The sequence below is a fragment of the Microcaecilia unicolor genome, chromosome 5 (genome assembly GCF_901765095.1).
Source record: "Microcaecilia unicolor chromosome 5, aMicUni1.1, whole genome shotgun sequence".
NCBI classification, from domain to species: Eukaryota; Metazoa; Chordata; class Amphibia; order Gymnophiona; family Siphonopidae; genus Microcaecilia; species Microcaecilia unicolor.
In genome coordinates this window covers 153,418,494-153,438,922 of record NC_044035.1, presented here as the reverse complement: position 1 = coordinate 153,438,922, position 20,429 = coordinate 153,418,494, and the positions used below count along the sequence as shown (strand labels likewise).

General features: G+C 42.3%; 1 protein-coding gene across 3 annotated transcripts in view; it reads right to left on the bottom strand.

The window, feature by feature from the left end:
- Positions 1 to 11,863, bottom strand: part of DNAJC9 (DnaJ heat shock protein family (Hsp40) member C9) — a 33,851-nt gene extending 21,988 nt beyond the window's left edge. For all 3 annotated transcript variants that reach the window (XR_003942189.1, XM_030203441.1, XM_030203442.1), the window contains exons 1-2: positions 11,523 to 11,863; positions 1,410 to 1,550 (exon numbers count right to left, since the gene is read on the bottom strand). Coding sequence is in view for 2 of the 3 variants with exons in the window: in XM_030203441.1 (XP_030059301.1) it covers positions 1,410 to 1,550; positions 11,523 to 11,708 (327 nt within the window). In the remaining variant the exon portion in view is untranslated. The remainder of the gene's footprint in view (positions 1 to 1,409; positions 1,551 to 11,522) is intronic.
- Between the last annotated feature and the right edge of the window lie 8,566 nt (positions 11,864 to 20,429).

Sequence of the window (20,429 nt, the reverse complement as noted above, 5' to 3'; positions counted from 1 at the left end):
ACATACTTACCTTGTGTTCTAAAGAGGAGAATAATCTCAGATTTACTTAAAAACTACCAATGAGAAAGGAAAATCTTAAAATATTATATCTTTTCAGAAATTAAATGAAAACAAACAAAAAAAAGACAAAATGATTTCTGTTGCAACTGACAGCCAATTATAAACAATCTAAAACCGGTAAAAAGTTACAGCCCAGGATCATCTCTTCACCATCCAATTTTTCATGCCCCCTCTACTCTAGATTCTTTTTTTTTTTTTTTTAAACCCCCACCATCCCCCTTGTCTCCACCTCCTCCTTTCCAAGCTGCTCTCTTTGCTAGACCACCACTGGAAGTACTATGTTCCTACACACTTATTTGTCTTCTGTTGTCACCTGCCTGGCACCAGTCAATAAACAGGAATTCGGCGGATCCATTTTGGTTAAACTAATTTTCCTCAATGTACTGTAGAGAACTAAACTTACTGTGCATTGAGTTACAATGGCAGAATTCCCCTATACCACCATAGTCCCCTGCACTCTTTCCCTCCGTCCACCGTTCTTCTCATTTTATCATAGCTTCCTTTTTTAAAGTTAAACGCTAATATATTGAATTTCCTGTGTATACTTACTTCAAAGCTAATATCAAATTTGATCATATGATCACTGTTATGAAGCGGCCCCAGCACCATTACCACCTGCACCAGATCATGTGCTCCACTAAGGACTAGGTCTAAAATTTTTCCATCTCTCGTCAGCTCCTGTACCAGCTGCTCCATAAAGCAGTCCTTGATTTTGTCAAGGAATTTTACCTCCCTAGCATGACCCGATGTTACATTTACCCAGTTAATATCGGGGTAATTAAAATCACCCATTATTATTGTGTTGCCCAGTTTGTTTGCTTCACTAATTTCCTTTAGCATATCTACATCTGTCTGTTCATCCTGGCCAGGCGGACAGTAGTACACTCCTATCACTATCCTTTATCTGCCATCATTTACTATGTTACCCATTTGTTTCTGGTATGAGAGCAGAGCAGGATAAAAAGGTAAGGATCACACTATCTAATGTAGCCATAAAAAAAAAATAAAACTTACTGATGAGTTGTTGTATAATGTAACGTATTCCACAATGTTGTATGCCACACAGGACTCAGATGGGCGACAAAAACTAAAGTAAATATTTTCTGCAATTTCTATGCTCTTTGCCACTGAAAGGACACTTTCACAACCATAACTGAATTACCTTTAAGGTTTCTAACTGCAATGAAAATAAAATGAGCCCATTTTCCCCCAGTGGTAAAGCTCTGCTCCATATAATGACCTCTGTATAGCAGCAAACTCCTTCCTTCCTTCCCTCCCCCCAGCCCCTGTGAAACCAGGCATACATAGTGTGTTAAACTCCCTTTACACTGTACTTTTTTTGATTGTACCTTTTTGAAAAGCAGCCTCCAGTACTCCTCCCAGTCTCGGTCCCGACTAAGGTTATCTCCCTCTTCTTCAACAGTTCCCTGCTCATCATATAGAGCACGCTGTTCCTGGTCACTCAGCACAGAATAAATTCGACCCAGAATCTGTAACAAAAAAAAACAAACACAAATTAGCAATTACCAGATATGCATAAAAATGCACTACATATGTCATACAGCTAAGAATTTAAAAAGAAAACCCACCTCAAATTAGTAAATGAATAATGCATACTTCTCCAGTTTAGGGAAGTTCCTATAGAAACTATCACCTTTCAGTTAGTCAAATCTAATTATTTTTAAAAACTTTAATTTCTTTTGTGAGTGAAATGTGATGTGGTCTTATTAAAAAAAAAAGGAAAAAAGGGAAAAAAAAAAAAACCAACAACAAAAAAATACCCCACTAGTTTTGTGGTGGAACAATACAGATATTTCCTACACAACGACGGAGGAAGTCCTTTTTGCAGTTAAAGTCACGTGCACTTGCAATAGGGCAACGCTCTTTGAAGTTCCCCTGCAAGTACATTTTGAAGCTATCTGGCTCAACCTATATTTGTTTTTGAACCTGCTCAGATAAAAAGTTTTGCTAGAAAAAGAAATGATTGGGACTTCTGGTGACATCAGGCAACATGGCAGGGTGAAGAGGAGCTTTGGCCTAGTCAGTGTATAAACTCAGTATCTTGAGAACTTATCACATTAGAATGCAGTAAAACTGAACGATCATTGTTCCTGATCTGGTTTCAACTGGAATTATGCTGATGAAAAAGAAGCCCGATGAATCACGCACTGCAGTGTGTTTGGGCAATGATTGTGGCCTACACCATGTGCGAGGTGCCTCCCTTGGTGCCGCCAGAATAACAAGGATTCCTTTTCGCACAGATCACCGTGCAGCCAAAACTCAGATGGACTGCCCCCGTAACGAAAGCAGACCTTAAAGAGTGGGCACTCAAGCTCAAAAATGAGTTTCAAAGGGTGAGAGGCAAGATGAAAGAGGCAGTCTGGGAGATAAGGAAATGGTAGAATTGGTGGGATGCATGGAAGACACAGAGAAGAGGATATGGGAACAAGAAGAAGTGGCTACAGAGCTGACCATGAAAAATTTGGAAAAAAAAGATCATGTGGACATTTTGACCACAGGATTTGGAGAACAGGTCCTGGAGGCAAAATGTGCAAATCAGAGGTATTCCTGACATGGAGGAGTACCGGGATACTACTACTATTTATCACTTCTATAGCGCTACAAGGCATACGCAGCAATGTACACCATACACAAAAAGACAGTCCCTGCTCAAAGAGCTTACAATCTAGATAAGACAGGTAAACAGACAGAACAATTAAGGGTAAGGGAATAAATAGGTGAGGATAAAGGAGAGGGCAAGTGAGTAGTGGTTAGGGGTCAAAAGTAGTGGTAAAGAGGTGGGCTTTAAGTTTGGACTTGAAAACGGCAAAGAACGGGGGCTAGACGCACATGCTCGGGAAGTCTATTCCAGGCGTGAGGTGCAGCAAGACAAAAGGAACGGCGTCTAGAATTAGCAGTAGAGGAGAAGGGGACGGATAAGAGAGATTTATCTACAGAACGGAGTACCCGAGGGGGGTAGGGAGAGACGAGAGTGGAGAGGTACTGGGGAGCGGCAGAGTGAATATACTTATAGGTCAATAAGAGAAGCTGAAATGCTGGTTCAAAGCCTTATCGGCTGGTGATGGATGCTGACAGTTTGGGAACCAGAGAGACTACCACTGCGATTCAAGTGGACGGGGCTCACAGACCATTAGGGCGTAAAAAAGGAGAGCTACCTAAAGACATTATAGTATGCCTTTATAATTAAGGATAAAGACTTTTCTTAGAAAGGCTAAACAGAATGGACCTATTGTGTGGCAAAATCATAAGGTGGAGATCTTCCAGGACTTGTCCACTATTACTCTGCAGCGGCAGAGAGCATTTAAGTAAGTACAAGTGGTGCAAAGACAACATAGTTTCAGATATAAATTGCTTTTCCCCTTTGGCCTACTGATTACTAACCACAGAGTTATTAACGTATCACCACAGTGGAAGAAGCACGACTACTGCTGCAGCATGAAGGCATAAGAGTCTTCATGGGTAAATCAGTCAGTGGTAACACAGAAATTGGCTCAGTATCGGTGGCGAGCATTGTCTGGAGGGGGGGGACGGGACGGGACAAAGAGAACGCAGCCTATAAAGAGCCAAGAATCATCATGTCCAGGGCAATGGAGGCACCCAAAGGCCGCAGGAGTGTTAACCTTGGAACTCTGATATAGATTAAGAGACTTGTGGTTTTTCAGCATTCTTCTTTATCTATGAGGCTTTGGGTGACACTTCTTCCCAAACATGCTCCATCACAGTGAATGATTTAATTTACAAATTCACATCATCTTTTAAAATTTTAGGTATAGTTATAGACCAGAATCTAACATGGGAAACTCAAGTGAATGGACTTGTAAAAAGATTCTTTGGCTTATGAATACCTTGAGACGTGTAAGGAAATATTTTACACAGAATAAGATTAGGCCAATTGTACAAGACTTATTTATGACCAAAGTGGATTACTGTAATGTCATTTACTCAGGCTGCGCAAAGCACTTAAGAAAATTTCAAACCATGCAGAATACGGTAATTCGACTTATCTCTGAAAAAGTGCGATAAGAGTATTGCCTTACTACATTCAAATCCACTGGTTGCCGGTGGAAGCACAAATAATTTTAAAATTATGTTTTGTTTTTAATAAAATTCTGGGTACTGCTCCAGCTTACTTGTTTTCACGTATTAAAATACTAACTTCAAAATATGATACTCAATCATACGAAGGTTTGCAGTCTAAAACAGCTCTCTCTAATTTGTTTTCTTATCAAGCAGCCAAAATTTGAAATGCTGTCATCTCCTCTGATGTCTCTCATTACTTATCTTTTTGTAAATCATTTAAAACCACCTTATTTAAGAAGTGTATGCTTTTAAGAAATCATATAAAGTTAAGAATTTGGTTTGTATTTTGATGTACCTGTTTCACCTGATTTATAAGCTCCCAGTTTGTTGTAACTGGTTCTGGTTGTAATGTAATCTGCTCTGAACTAATGTTTTGATGTGAGCGGAATAGAAATCCTCTGGTAATGTAATGTAAAGTAATGAATGTATGAGAGGTGTGTAATATCCAGATGCTTAAGTGGTTGTGTTCTTTGAAGGGGGGGGGGGGTATAGGGCGACTGGTGTGGGAAGAGGGAATGGGGGGAGGGGATCAAAGGGATTTGGCAAAGGGTCTTGTGTTGCATCTTGGCATGGGGCTCCCATTGGGAAACTGGCAAGAGGGCGCTGGCTTTACAAATATATTAAATGAAGCTTGATGATGTATTTTAAATGTGAAAGGTTTAAACATACCCCGTAAGAGACAATTATTACTAAAGGAGCTTAAGCAGTTGCATGTTACAATTGGCTTTGTACAAGAGACATTTCCTGAAAACCACTGAGCAGCTCATAGGTTTTAATGATTATCCCTTGAGGGTGTGGGCTTCTAAAAAAAAACAGTGGGAGCGGGTATCCTCTTTGATAAGAATCTTAAAGTGGTTACAGATAAGGAGTGGAAGGATGAACTGGGGGAGGTGGCTAATATGGAGAGGGGCTGTGAATGGAAGAATGACAATAGTAAACGTATATGCTCCAAACTCATCAGGAGACGTTCCTTGAGAGTCTTTCTGCAAAGACATTGCAGGTCAAGGAGGGTTCCCTACTGGTGGTGGGTGATTATAAGTCAGCACCCAACTCTAGGTGGGCTGCCTTAGGGGGGAAAGGGGAGCAGTTGAGGCGGCTCAGGAGACAGTTTCATAAGTTTTATGGATGTCTTAAACTTAGTGGACGGTTGGAAAGGTAGGCATTTAGGTGACAGGGACTACACCTATTATTCCCCAGAGAATGATACATACTCTCATCTGATCTATATAGATTGCAGTTGGGGGAGGGGGTACGCTTAAGACGACGGCAATTGAGATCACCTGATCAGACCATGCCCCTGTGTGGCTGGCTCTTAAATGGGGGATAGGAGAATGGGCACCATTATTGGAGGCTTAATGATAGCCTGCTTAGGGATCCAAAAGTGGGGAGGGCAGTAGAGGGGCGTGATAAAGGTTTTTTGGCAACATAATCCCCAGACTATTCAGCGCAAACCATTTTTGGGAGAGTTTAAGGCTGTACTATGGGGAGAACTAATATCCATTGACACTAGTAAAAAGAAATGCAAGGAGAAAACTTCAATTACGATGGGAATTGGTAGCTCTATCATTGAAACACAAAAGGTGTAAGGGGTGTGCTAATGCGAGATGTCAGACTCAGGACATTAGGGCTGTGCTAGGAGCAATGTGAGATGCAGATATGAAGTTTAGACTGGAGTGCATGAAACAAACATTTTAAAATCTAGGAATAGGGCAGATAAATTGTTAGCTCACACACTAAAGATTAAACAGACAAACTCTAATATAGTGGCCATCAACAGGGGAGGTTCTTACTGAGTAGGAGATGATTCAGGCCCATTTTAGGGATTTTTATGAAGCACTCTATACTCCAGAACATCACGTGTCAGATGCCCAAATTAATTCCTATTTGGCTAGGTTGAAACTTCCCATATTGCGGAGTGAGCTTAGTGCCACTTTGGATGGGGATACTGCAGAAGAGGTTGTTCTACAGGCTATCAAAGGATTGACACCTGGCAAGTCGCAGGGTTAGATGGATATATAGGATTATTTTACAAAGTTTTGCTTCCTCCTAGCACCACTTTTGGTTAACCTATATAAACTCCTTGTACAATGGGAAACAATATCCTTTTTTATGAGGCTTGATGGAATAACTACTCTACCCAAACCAGGGAAGGATGTCATGCAATGTGGCGGTTATAGGACAATATCATTGTTAGGATTAGACACTAAAATTGGGACGAGAATATTGGCAAACCTGCTGGCTGCCCATATCTCTTATCCAGTACATCTGGACCAGGTGGGTTTCATTGGGGGCTGACAAGCCTCAGATGGTTTATGGCAGGTACTGAACCCAATATGGTGAGCCAAAGAAAGTGGGGCTTCATGGGTTAATGCTGAAAAGGCCTTCAACCAAATAGACTGGAAATTTATGGAACATGTTTATGAAATGCGGGTCTGGGAGAGTGTTTTTTGATAAAATCCTTACAATATAAGCCCTTAGCCTGTGTGAAAGTTAATGGGGTGTATTCCTCTACCTTTGAGCTGCAAAGGAGCACCCGACAAGGGTGCCAACCGTCGCCTTTGATCTTTGCACTAATGGTGGAGGCTCTGGCTCAGGGAATCAGACAGAATGAGGATATCCAGGGCTTGCATATTAATGGTGTTAGGGAACACACGTTATCCTCATTTGCGGATGACATCTTGGCTATCACCACCAGCATGGAGCCTGCTCTGAGAGCCTTGCATGTTATGGGTCCTTGTCAGGTTTTAAAGGCCAATTTGTCTAAAGCAGAGATCTTAAACTTGTCTGTCTCTGAGCAGGGAGTTTGCACACTTAAAACAATTACCGTTTAGATGGGTGTCCAGTCCCATTAGGTATTTGGGGGTCCAGGCTGAGACAGATTGGCACTCTTTATTTAAACAGAACTTTGAACCCGATTGAAGAGGTCAAGAGATTTAGAGAGATGGGATAAACTTTATCTTGGTTTGAAGAATGGAGGCAGTGTGGATGATGGTGCTGCCTACATTTTTATATTGCTTCAGACACTACCAATTGAAATTCCAACAACTTTTAAAACTGGTATGGGAAAATAGTTTGTTTTATTTGGGGTGGGAAGTCATCCAGAATAGCCAGGGATGCCATGTTTAAGATTAAGAGACATTATGAGATCTATGTCCTCTCCATCATTAAAGTGGGTATATTCTATGTGCTCTATAGTTTGGGGATCAGGAGCAAACTGTCATTAAAATGCCAACAGCATTGACCCCCCCCCCCCCCCCGACAGTCTCTACTATCCTCATACTTAATACTGGCATGTGGTCAGACCACACTTTTGGTTCAATGGTAGAATTTGTTACTAGGTACAATGATACTTTTTCCACCTACCACATGTGGATCTTTATTATGAGCAACAGAATGATGTGTATAGTCTCTGGTTGTGGAATTGAGAGACCTCCGCTATCTTCTATCATCATGTTAGTAAATTCATTTTCTTCCTATTAGAGCATGAATAGCTCACAGCCCCTACTGAATTATCTAGTTGTGGATCTAGTGTTAGGTTGAAGTCCCTTCCACAGTCAACCAGCCCTCAACATACTGGTCAATTAATTTGCTAATTATTTCAAAAAATGGTCTGTGATCTGCATTTGGCGTGCACTATATATACTCTACAATAAGCTGAGATTTATTTCTGTACCCCCCCCCCCCCCCCAAAAAAAAAAAGAAATTGTCATCTCCGCTTAAAATCAAGTCGGCAAACATATTTCTCTTTTCCCCCTCTCCCTGTGGCGACGGACACTTCTCTCTTTTCTCCCCTTCCCCAGTGGTTACAGCCATTTCTCTCCTCCTTTCCCTTACCCCTCCCCCAGTGGTTACAGCCATTTCTCTCCTCCTTTCCCTTACCCTCTCCACACTGACGGCATCTGTCTCCCTCTTGGTGACCAGTATTGCTTTTCTTAACCAGTACCTCCTTTTCACCAGCTGCTGCTGATTTGACAAAAAAAAAAAAAAAAAGAGCACAAAACCTTCCATGGATAAGCAGCAAGCAAAAAGCCAACACAAAGTGGAAGTCACCAAAACCTCAAGTCCAAAGAACAGAAGTCTCAGAAAATACTCAATTGAAATGATGAAGAATAAACATTATGAACTAACAAAAACAGACAAAACCCTGTTTCGGCATGCTAGCCTTTGACAGTAGACTTAAAAATAGTAAGCTGGATTCGTTCAACACAATATATGACATTTAAATCCCAAATGCTCCAAATTTAGTGTGGCATCGCAACCGACAGTGATCACCAAAATACATCTGGACATGCTCCAGGACCACCAACTCAGCATAGCAACTGTCACGGCTGATGACATGGAGATACCAGTCGCCGGGGGGGGAGAATAGGAGGGAAAAGAGAAGCACAAGTCACAGTGTGGAGGAGGGTAGGAGAGAAAGAAATGCTGGTCACCATGGAGGAGGGGGGAGTAATACTTTTCTTCTTTAAAAAAAAAATGGAAGAGGAAGAAATGTTCTTGGTTTATATTTTGATGGGTTTATATTAGAGTATATACGGTATACATTAAGCAGTGTGTACTGGTGTGCTACCTTGAAAAGGATGCATCTGCCCTCTTTTTCTTTCATCATATCCTTTACTCAAACAGCTAAGGACCTAGCTGTTCATCTTTTTCTTCAACCGATTAGATGATAAAAATATGTCAAGGTACAGAGTAAAGAAATGTTCATGAGATGGCAACAAGCGAGGTTCCTATACAAACCCAACTCCCAATTGCAAACACTCTGCTTCCTTAAAATTAAGCATAAGTTTTTGTGTGGAGTTGAGTTCTTACATTGACAGAAACAAAGTTAATAATTTGATTCATTCTAGAATCAGTACCATGGTTTTTTTTACATGCGTTTTAGCATCCCCCCCATCCTATATATCCAACCTTTATTCCTCCTCAACTCCCCCACAGTTTTGCCACTCATTGGTACCAATTGTGTCCCTTCTCCCTTCATACACATTCACCCTTTCCTCCTCCTCCCTACTGCCAAGGCCTAGTCGAATAAGGACTAAGGCATCACCTAATCCCACATCCTCTCCACACCCTCCCCCCTCATATTAACATTCACTTATGACCCATTACCTTACTTTCTTTTTCACTCCTCCTCCTCCCTTGCCAATGATGCTTGTATCCAAACCCAGTCTTAGGTCACAGTTCTCTTTGCATTCAGTATGTTTATAGTCCTTCCAGGTAGGTCTCACATTCGTCGCACACTTGTGATCTACCTCAGTGCTCATCTGAGAGCAGCAAGCTGCCGCCTAACCCACTGCGTTGCAGTCTCCTTTTACCCCTATCTACTCTTTGCCATTATAATCTATCCTCATGCATTGGATGGGGTTGCTTGGACGCCTGCTCTGCTGTTAATAGCCCTGCCTCCCCTAAAGCACAGGTAGACTCTAGGACTCATTTTGGGTCCTCTTTATGTGTGAAGGTAAGTCCAAATAGATGTAGCTAGTGATTTGACTTTAGCTCAGCTCGGATTCAATGTGTATTCTTTCAATTCTCTATGCCTTTGTAGCATGATGGATGACAGATCAGCAAATACTTCACTAGACTGTTCATCAGGGACAGATACTACATAGATCTGGCTTTGCATGTTACCCACTCTTTAAACTGATAGCTGTGGAAACACCACAATGCTTTGTGGTAATGTAACCTCACCTCCAAGAGTGAAAGATTTACCCTACTATACCCTAATAAATACCTCAGGTAAATTTCACTAAAACGGAGGTGAAGGTACAAATATTAAAACTAAGTACACATGCCTATTTCTGTAAATAGGAGAAGAAAATATCTTGATAAAAGTAACTCAAAAGCAAGTATGTTATATTTCAACTAAAATAAATTTATTTCTATTGGTGCACATTTAAATTTAGTCATCTGTTGATGCTTTGTGATTATCTTTGTTTTCAGGTTCTTCAACTTTGCAAAACGAGTATATATTAGTTTTCCCTTAACTCTATATTTGTCCATCAAGTTCCTGCATTTGTTCTCGTGTCATTAGGGCATTTGCTCTTCCAGACAGATTCTGGACCTTCTAAGCAGCAGCCGAAATTTGTTGTGTCTGACTACAGTTTCACCTCTAGTGCTGTGATCTCCCCTTGTGCATCTGCAGTGTCATGCTTTAAATCATAAGGGCACTCCCTCCGTTCTGCCAGGAGGATTAGATGCTCCTCAATACCATCTGCTGCAGTTTCTACAGGTTTGGCATTGTTGACCTCCTCCATTGAGCATCTCATGGCGAACATGCTCACTATCTTTGTTCCATCACACCTCGGAGTTTTAACTAGTGAACAGAATACCTGTAAATACATTTTTTTCTTTGTTGTCATTGCAGTCCTGTGACGATCACAACAGTGTCTCTACTCTGGGAGAAGGGAGTTTTGTTTGTTTGGGTTTTTTTTTTTAATTGCAGACCCAATAATTGTTATATTTACAGGGTGGCTCAGAGCTCTCCCCTAAAGTTCCCTTTGAGCTGGTGATCTCACTTACCTCCTGTTCCCACTTTAATTTTTGAAAATATACAGAAAATATGTATCACAAAAACATTTATCCAAAGAGCAAGATGTGTCAGAATTTGCTGCTCCTTGTGATCTTGGGCAAGTCACTTAATCCTCCATTGCCTCAGGTACAAACTTAGATTGTGAGCCCTCCTGGGACAGAGAAATATCCAGTGTACCTGAATGTAACTCACCTTGAGCTACTACTGAAAAAGGTGTGAGCAAAATCTAAGTAAATAAAATAAAATTTAAAACATCAAAAGCTTATAATTTTCAATATTTCAGTCATGTATAGAGAAAAAAAACCCCTCACTATACAAATGGAAAGCACATCCAAACCCAACAAAAAAAATATTTACATTGGACAACCAAAGAGGAAATAGCAGAAGTGGATGTGAACTGTGGGCCATTGTCGTGAATGGGGGAAATGCTATTGTTGGATTTATGCAGAAATATAAAGTTAACACAAAATGAAGTGTGGCATAAAAATGTAAAGAATCAAAATTCAAGCAACCGTCTACAGTCAAGCAACTTCATAAATAATTGGTGCCAGATACACATAATAAGAGCAGGTTTATAAACTAGGTACCCGAAAACCTGCATAAGCGCTATTCTAAATATCTGCATATAGCAATATTTTTGGGCAATTAAAGTTACTTGTGTAGTGCTATGCATCCTACATATAAAGACATCCCACTTCCCTGTGGCAAAATATCTAAAGTCTCCGAAATACCTCCCCAAACAAGGTGAAGAAAAATTGGACCGAGAGCCTTTTTAACTATATAAGGGAAAGTTCACGTAATCCTCGGCAGGTCTGCCTCCAATCCTCCATACCTGGAACTTGCGGGTAGCCTCCTCTTTTTCGGCATCCGGAACACGGTCCGGGTGGACCCGCAGGGAGACCCGGTGATAGCCGCGTCGGATTTCCGCCTCCGAGGCCGCGTCTCGCCTCACTCCCAGCACCTGGTACAAGTCGGCTGTGCCGAAACAGTCCTCGCAGAGCTTCAGAAGGCCAGGCATCGCGGCCCCAAGAGGTTACGCGAAGGCTTGTGCCCTTCCTATACGTAATCTTGGAAAGAGAACCCGTTCGGCTTTGTTTAGCCCCCAAAAGGGTTCCCAATCTAACCTCCTTAGTTTACCTGGCGACACACAGCAAATTTTGGCGCCACAAGCGCTCATCCGGCAACGTCACCAGAGCGCGTGCGATCTATTTCCGATCACGTGAGCAGCGGCGCACGCAGTTAAAAAAAATATATATATTACAGTATATTTATGTATTTGTTAGTTATTTATTTAATTGGTTTTAACATAATTTTAAAATTATTTGCACAGTAGCGAGAATTAAGAAGCCAAAGAGACTATTGTTTTTCTCAGCACTGTCTTGGTAAATTTATTTTTAAACTTTTGTCAGCATAGAAAAATATTAACAGCTCAACCTCATAAGTTGAAGATAAGTGCATGCAAATCTCTTTCATTAATATGCATTGCCGGCTGGCTCAATTCATCCTCCTTTTTCTGGAGCCATATATGGTAACCCTATGTATTGTGGATATCCTGGAAGGCTGGGGTGCCTCCAGGGCCAGAGGGGTAATGGAATCTTGTAACTTTAGGATTCTGCTAGTGACCTGCATTGGCATGGTTCGAAACATTACTACTACTATATAAATCACTTATAGGTTTAATGGATCTTTGGTTCAGAAGGAGTGGTAGGGGGCAATCAATTAATTGCAGTTAAATTCCTTTTTCGGGATTATTAAGTTCCCCTTTCTATTCTAGCTTCTGTGACTTGTATTATGGAGCACATGGGTGATGAGTCCATATTCCCCTTAACCTGTACTCCAATAAATATGTAAACAGTTCTGAACAAGATATGAACAGATTCAACACAAAAAAGTGTGAGAGGCAGGTGCTCACCAGTGTTGTAGCCCATCTCACGGGTACATCCACTAGATGTTGCTACAACTCCCTTGCCTGTTGATCCCAGTCTGTGTAAACAGATACCCTTTAACATTTCAAATTTCAATTTAACATAAGAAGGAAAATGGACAATAGTGGAGTGGCCCAGGGCAGGCCTTCTCAACCCAGTCTTTGGGGCAGACCAAGTCCCATTGGATTTATGTATTGTAATATCCAAACAACTATGATAACATTAAAAAAAAACTTTATTATCCAATCAAAAATACTAGCTAAATTTCAGTATCTCAGCATTCTAGCATATGCATATTCTAAATCAAATTACAACCTATTGTGCAAAATTTCAAACATATATATCAGATGTAATTTTTCATGACAATAAACATTTTTAGTTTATTACCTCTGCTTGTCTGGACTGACTAAGAATGCTGATGGTTTATGTCTTGGGTCTGTGAGTGCTTTCCAGGAACTGTGGGACCACTGGGAGTGTGGCCCCAGTAACCTAGAAATCACTTGGGATAATTTGAGAGTGGGAAACTCTCCCAGAGGCGGTTGGAACCCAGTCGGTGGGAGGAGGGTGCTTGTGTAGAGCACAAGTAGCAGGTTCAGGCGGACCTGAGCTGTGCTGGAGATAGACCCTCTAAGTAGCTGCGGGGTAGCCCCATGCGGGTGGCTAGGCGTTCCGTGACAGTCTATGATTTGAAGCTTTCACAAATCACATATTTTTGTATTAGTTTAGGGGGGGGGGGGTGAAGGGAGCACTTTTATTTTATCTACAGAATGTCTCTTTTTCTACTGTTCACATTGTGCATGACATCTCTCTTACCAAAGTAGTTTCTGCCTACCCAGCAGTTCTCAACTAGTGTGGCGCCAGGATCCAGGAGGTGTGTCAAACGGCTAGTGCAACAGCAAGAAGCACAGCCTGGTGGCAAAAGGCATAGCTATACAAACCCTAATGCTCTTACTTAACTCAGTGTGAGCTGTACTCCTTCCTCCGATTGCCGGCAGCAAACTGCTCTTACCTGGTTTCACTTCCAGTGGCTCTGTGCATCAGAAGTGAAAAATTAGTAAGTGTGGCTTGATGCTGACAATTGGGAGAAGGAGCACAGCTCACATTAAATTAATGTCGGAGTTTGTGTAGCTGTGTCACCTACTGCCAGACTGTGCTTCCTGTTGCTGTTCCCTCAGAGCCACTGCCCTGCTGCACTTTTGAAGGGAGAAGGGACAGGGAAATGCTAGACCATAAGGAAGGTGAGGGGGCAGGGTGATGCTAGTCTTAGAGGTGGGGGGATAGGACATGCTGGGCTACAAGTATAAGAGAAAAGGTATGGAGGGGGACGGGAAGATGCTGGATCACAAGGGTGGAGGGGGGACAGGGAGATGCTGGGCTACAAGTGTGGGTGAAGAAGGAGAGAGCAGATGATGGGCTGCAAGTGTGGGTGGAGAGGGAGAGAGGAGATGATGGGCTACAAAGGTATAGGGAGAGAGGGAAAGGAGATGTTGGTCATGGTGGTACCATTTGGGAGAGGCCATGGAGGTTGTCAAGGAGATGAGTGAGAGGAGATTACAAGTACAGAGGGTAGAAATGTGGTAGTGGAGAATAGGTGAAAGATAGAAAGGAATAGGAGGCTGGAGAAGGAGCGAGATAGGAAAAATGGGAGAGCTAGAGGGTGAGAGGAGGAGTTGGAAAGATGGTAGGTGGGTGAAAAGCAGGAGGCTGGAAAGTGAAAGGGTGACATTTAGGCAGACAGAAAAGAAAGAAAAGAAAAGGAAATATATCAGACAGATGTAGCGAGGGAATGAAAGAAAAGAGGAGGAAAGTGGAGAAAGGACAAAGGGACAGCACCCATGGAAAGAGGGTTAGCAGAAGACAGACAGGAAAGCAGAAAAGAGAACCTGGGACCAGCATTCTTCGAAAAACTAAAATACGAGGCAGAAAAAAAGTGTTATATTGTGAATTTATTAACTGAAATATGGTAGCTTTGGGACGTGCATTGTGGGTGTATCTTTGTATTTTGTTCAGTACAAGAGGAATGGCCAGTAGGAAAAAAGGAAGTGATGATGCCTCTGTATAAGACTCTGGCGAGACCTCATTTAGAATATTGTGTACAATTCTGAAGACTGCACCTTCAAAAAGATATAAAAAGGACAGAGTCAGTCCAGAGAGCGGCTATTAAATGTTCAGTGGTCTTCGTCATAAAGTGTATAGGAACCAGGACCGGCGGAACGCGGTAAGCAGGGTATGAATGGCGGGCGGGGGGGGGGGGTGCCAACATTTGAGGGGTGCCAGAAACTGCCATGCTTACCCATGCGCTACGCTCCACTGGCTACTGCCGCCGCATACTACAGCCCTCCCAAGACTTACCTTGATTCTTGAAGGTCTCCCTGGTGTAGTGGCTACGGAGGCAGGAAAGAATCCCACTAATTATCCTGGGCTGTGCCGCTACTCCATCTCCGTTTTGCTCTTCTGTGCTGCAAATGGCCCCGTCATATTTTAAAAATGACAGCCAAGGCTTCCGGCGGCAGTCTCGGCAGCCATTTTGGGAAAACACAGCAATGCCACCCACGGTATAGAAGAGCAAAGCAGAGGTGGAGTAGCAGCAGCCGACAGAAAAGAGTGGGATTCTTTTCTACCCCCGCAACCACAGAGGCCACCATACCACCAAGGCAGGCAGCAAGGTAGGACTGTAGTATGCAGGAGGTGGATGGCAGCATTACTGCGGCAGTATGGGGGGGGGGGGCAAGGCAGGTTCTGGCACAGTATAAGTCATTACAAGGACAAAATATAAGAAAGCCAATGGACTGCATTAGGGGCTTATAACCCATTTAGTTATGTTAAAACAAATGAGAGATCTGCATGAAAGAACAAATTTATTTTTATTATTAAAACCAATTGTCCCTGAAATATGCTCAAAACAGAATAATCCATTTGTACAAAAGAGATGAGGTGAAGATGTGATTCCATGTGCCCCAATTAAAGCGGAGTTTAATTTTATTTCCAGTCTTTATAACACCAGGCTTCCCAAGGCAGATTACAGCAACAGTTAAGATGAACCCATCAGTAAACAGGATATCCTCACTGAAATTTGGCCTTGTATTACTGTATTGTATAAAACAGTGTAGAAAAAGGAGCACAAAATATAGCCTTTATTAGTGCTGTTTCCACCAGCTGGACCAGGGGGGGGGGGGGGGGGGGGGAAACGGGACCAACTGATAGTTTGCAGGGGGCCACCAGAGATCCTACCACCAGCCCTGATGGGAACAGATCTGCCAATGAGGAGGTGGGTGCTGTTGAATCTCATTGATTACAATAAAGTTCAGTGAGTTGCACCACTGAGGTGATCAATATATAATTTTTTGAATATTTATTTATTGCATTTGTATCCCACATTTTCCCATCTCTTTGCAGGCTCAATGTGGCTATATTAGAAAATAGACATTTGGTGTTACAGAGGGTTTTGGGTAACATGATAAAGATAAAACATGATAGTAATATAACAAGCATATATTATAAGACAGTTTTGAATATATGTGGAGGAGTGATGTGTGTTCACATTTGTTGATCTTTGTGGTATGCCTTATTAAAGAGATGAGTCTTCAGTATTTTGCGGAAGTTGGTTAGTTTGTAGGTTGTTTTTAAGTTACGTGGCAGTGCGTTCCATAACTGTGTGCTCAGGTAGGTAAAGGTTGACGCATGCATTAGTTTGTATTTTAGACCTTTGCAGTTGGGGAAGTGCAGATTAAGGAATGTGGGGGATGATCTTTTAGCATTCCTGGGTGGTAAATCTATCAGGTCTGACATGTAAGCTGGTGCGTCTCCGTGAATGATTTTGTGGACTAGGGAGCATATGTTGAACGTGATGCATTCTTTAAGTGGGAGCCAGTGTAGCTTTTCTCGTAGGGGTTTAGCACTTTCATATTTTGTTTTGCCGAATATGAGTAGCTGCAGTGTTCTGGGCTGTTTGAACTTTCTTGATTATTTGCTCTTTACAGCCGGCGTATAGTGCATTGCAGTAGTCTAGATGACTGAGTACCATTGATTGTACCAGGTTACGGAAAACAGTTCTTGGGAAGAAAGGTCTTATTCTTTTTAATTTCCACATTGAGTGGAACATTTTCTTGGTTGTGTTTTTCGCATGGAGCTCGAGTGTTAGGTGTTGATCGATGGTAACTCCAAGAATTTTTAGGGTTTCCGAAATTGGGAGTTTCAGGTTTGGTGTGTTAATGGTGGTAAATTTGTTCGTGCTATGTTGAGAGGTAAGTATTAGGCATTGGGTTTTTTCTGCATTAAGTTTCAGCTGAAATGCATCCGCCCATGAGTGCATGATATGGAGACTTTGGTTGATTTCGTAGGAAATTTCCTTTAAATCTTGCTTAAATGGGATGTTGCCCACAGTTTCCCAGTTGTGTTCCTCTGGACCTTGAACTTATAGTACAGCAGGTAATATAGATGGCTCTGGAGGTGTTTAGAATCCAGTATGGTTTGCACAAGGAATTCCTTCTCACTCCCTATATTCACTGGAGGAGGTGGTAGAGAACACCGCTTTGGGAAGGGCTCCGGATTCTGTTCATAGGCTTTCAGAAGGGATATGTACAGGCCAGACCCCTGCCTCTATAACTACAATATAGAGCTTGTTAACAACCTCCTGCACACCATACTACAGATGTGCATGGATAATGTTTTAATGTAGAATGAACTTTTATCTCAATATTTGCCAAGGCCTGCACTTCATCAGGAAGGTGCCTGTGACCTACTTTGGCTGATGCAAGAGATGGGCAATCATTGCAAAAGGAACTTCTTGTTCAGAGACAAGAATTCTTCATCAAGTCTACTCTGGTCCCTTGGAGCCTAGGTTCCCGGAAAATTTCCAGAATGACATCAAAAGACATTCTTGTGGTTCTTTAAATCATAACATCCAGAACAGAACCAATCATTTATCATATTTTTTAAGACAGTGACTCTATCAGAATAATATAAAAGGGCATCGCTGGGGGGGGGGTCAAGTTATCTGCTGCTATCATCAGATCCTGAGCTGTCATCGTCTCGTAGTCTCCTCAGCTCATGAACTCTGAATTTATCTAGTCATCTCTTCATCATTGGAACACTTCAGAGTGTCCAGCCAGCGTGACCACCTTCTGACCTACATGTCTATCCTGAGGAAGAAGAAACTTTCTTCACTGTCAGGTTGTATAAACACAAGCTGTGTTGTGCTAGTGGGTAATAAACAGGTGATCCAGTTTTGTGGGCCTAGGGAGTGTGTTTACTTTTTTCTGAGAAGTGTTCACACGACAGTGTTTAAAGAATGTTTGTTACCTACATAAGTACATAAGTAGTGCCATACTGGGAAAGACCAAGGGTCCATCTAGCCCAGCATCCTGTCACCGACAGTGGCCAATCCAGGTCAAGGGCACCTGGCACGCTCCCCAAACGTAAAAACATTCCAGACAAGTTATACCTAAAAATGCGGAATTTTTCCAAGTCCATTTAATAGCGGTCTATGGACTTGTCCTTTAGGAATCTATCTAACCCCTTTTTAAACTCCGTCAAGCTAACCGCCCGTACCACGTTCTCCGGCAACGAATTCCAGAGTCTAATTACACGTTGGGTGAAGAAAAATTTTCTCCGATTCGTTTTAAATTTACCACACTGTAGCTTCAACTCATGCCCTCTAGTCCTAGTATTTTTGGATAGCGTGAACAGTCGCTTCACATCCACCCGATCCATTCCACTCATTATTTTATACACTTCTATCATATCTCCCCTCAGCCGTCTCTTCTCCAAGCTGAAAAGCCCTAGCCTTCTCAGCCTCTCTTCATAGGAAAGTCGTCCCATCCCCACTATCATTTTCGTCGCCCTTCGCTGTACCTTTTCCAATTCTACTATATCTTTTTTGAGATACGGAGACCAGTACTGAACACAATACTCCAGGTGCGGTCGCACCATGGAGCGATACAACAGCATTATAACATCCGCACACCTGGACTCCATAGCCTTCCTAATAACACCCAACATTCTATTCGCTTTCCTAGCCGCAGCAGCACACTGAGCAGAAGGTTTCAGCGTATCATCGACGACGACACCCAGATCCCTTTCTTGATCCGTAACTCCTAACGCGGAACCTTGCAAGACGTAGCTATAATTCGGGTTCCTCTTACCCACATGCATCACTTTGCACTTGTCAACATTGAACTTCATCTGCCACTTGCACGCCCATTCTCCCAGTCTCGCAAGGTCCTCCTGTAATCGTTCACATTCCTCCTGCGACTTGACGACCATGAATAATTTTGTGTCATCAGCGAATTTAATTACCTCACTAGTTATTCCCATCTCTAGGTCATTTATAAATACATTAAAAAGCAACGGACCCAGCACAGACCCCTGCGGGACCCCACTAACTACCCTCCTCCACTGAGAATACTGGCCACGCAATCCTACTCTGCTTCCTATCTTTCAACCAGTTCTTAATCCATAATAATACCCTACCTCCGATTCCATGACTCTGCAATTTCTTCAGGAGTCTTTCGTGCGGCACTTTGTCAAACGCCTTCTGAAAATCCAGATATACAATATCAACCGGCTCCCCATTGTCCACATGTTTGCTTACCCCCTCAAAAAATGCATTAGATTGGTGAGGCAAGACTTCCCTTCACTAAATCCGTGCTGACTTTGTCTCATCAGTCCATGTTTTTGTATATGCTCTGCAATTTTATTCTTAATAATAGCCTCCACCATCTTGCCCGGCACCGACGTCAGACTCACCGGTCTATAATTTCCCGGATCTCCTCTGGAACCCTTCTTAAAATCGGAGTAATATTGGCTACCCTCCAGTCTTCCGGTACTACACTCGATTTTAGGGACAGATTGCATATTTCTAACAGTAGCTCCGCAAGTTCATTTTTTAGTTCTATTAATACTCTGGGATGAATACCATCAGGTCCCGGTGATTTACTACTCTTCAGCTTGCTGAACTGACCCATTACATCCTCCAAGGTTACAGAGAATTTGTTTAGTTTCTCCGACTCCCCCGCTTCAAATATTCTTTCCGGCACCGGTGTCCCCCCCAAATCCTCCTCGGTGAAGACCGAAGCAAAGAATTCATTTAATTTCTCCGCTACGGCTTTGTCCTCCTTGATCGCCCCTTTAACACCATTTTCGTCCAGCGGCCCAACCGACTCTTTGGCCGGTTTCCTGCTTTTAATGTATCTAAAAAAATTTTTACTATGTATTTTTGCTTCCAACGCTAATTTCTTCTCAAAGTCCTTTTTTGCCCTCCTTATCTCCGCTTTGCATTTGGCTTGGCATTCCTTATGATCTATCCTGTTACTTTCAGTTGGTTCTCTTCTCCACTTTCTGAAGGATTGTTTTTTGGCTCTAATGATTTCCTTTATCTTACTGTTTAGCCACGCCGGCTGACGTTTAGTCTTTTTTCCCTTTTTCCTAATACGTGGAATATATTTGTCCTGAACCTCCAGGATGGTGTTTTTAAACAGCATCCACGCCTGATGCAAGTTTTTTACTCTGCGAGCTGCTCCTTTCAGTCTTTTTTTCACCATTTTTCTCATTTTGTCGTAATCACCTTTTCTATAGTTAAACGCTAGCGTACTTGATTTCCTAGTTTCACTTCCTTCAATGCCAATATCAAAACCGATCATATTATGATCACTGTTATCAAGCGGCCCTCGTATCGTTACCCCCTGCACTAGATCATGAGCACCACTAAGGACTAAGTCTAGTATTTTTCCTTCTCTTGTCGGCTCCTGAACTAGCTGTTCCATGAAGCTGTCCTTGATTTCATCAAGAAATCTTATGTCCCTTGCGTGTACAGA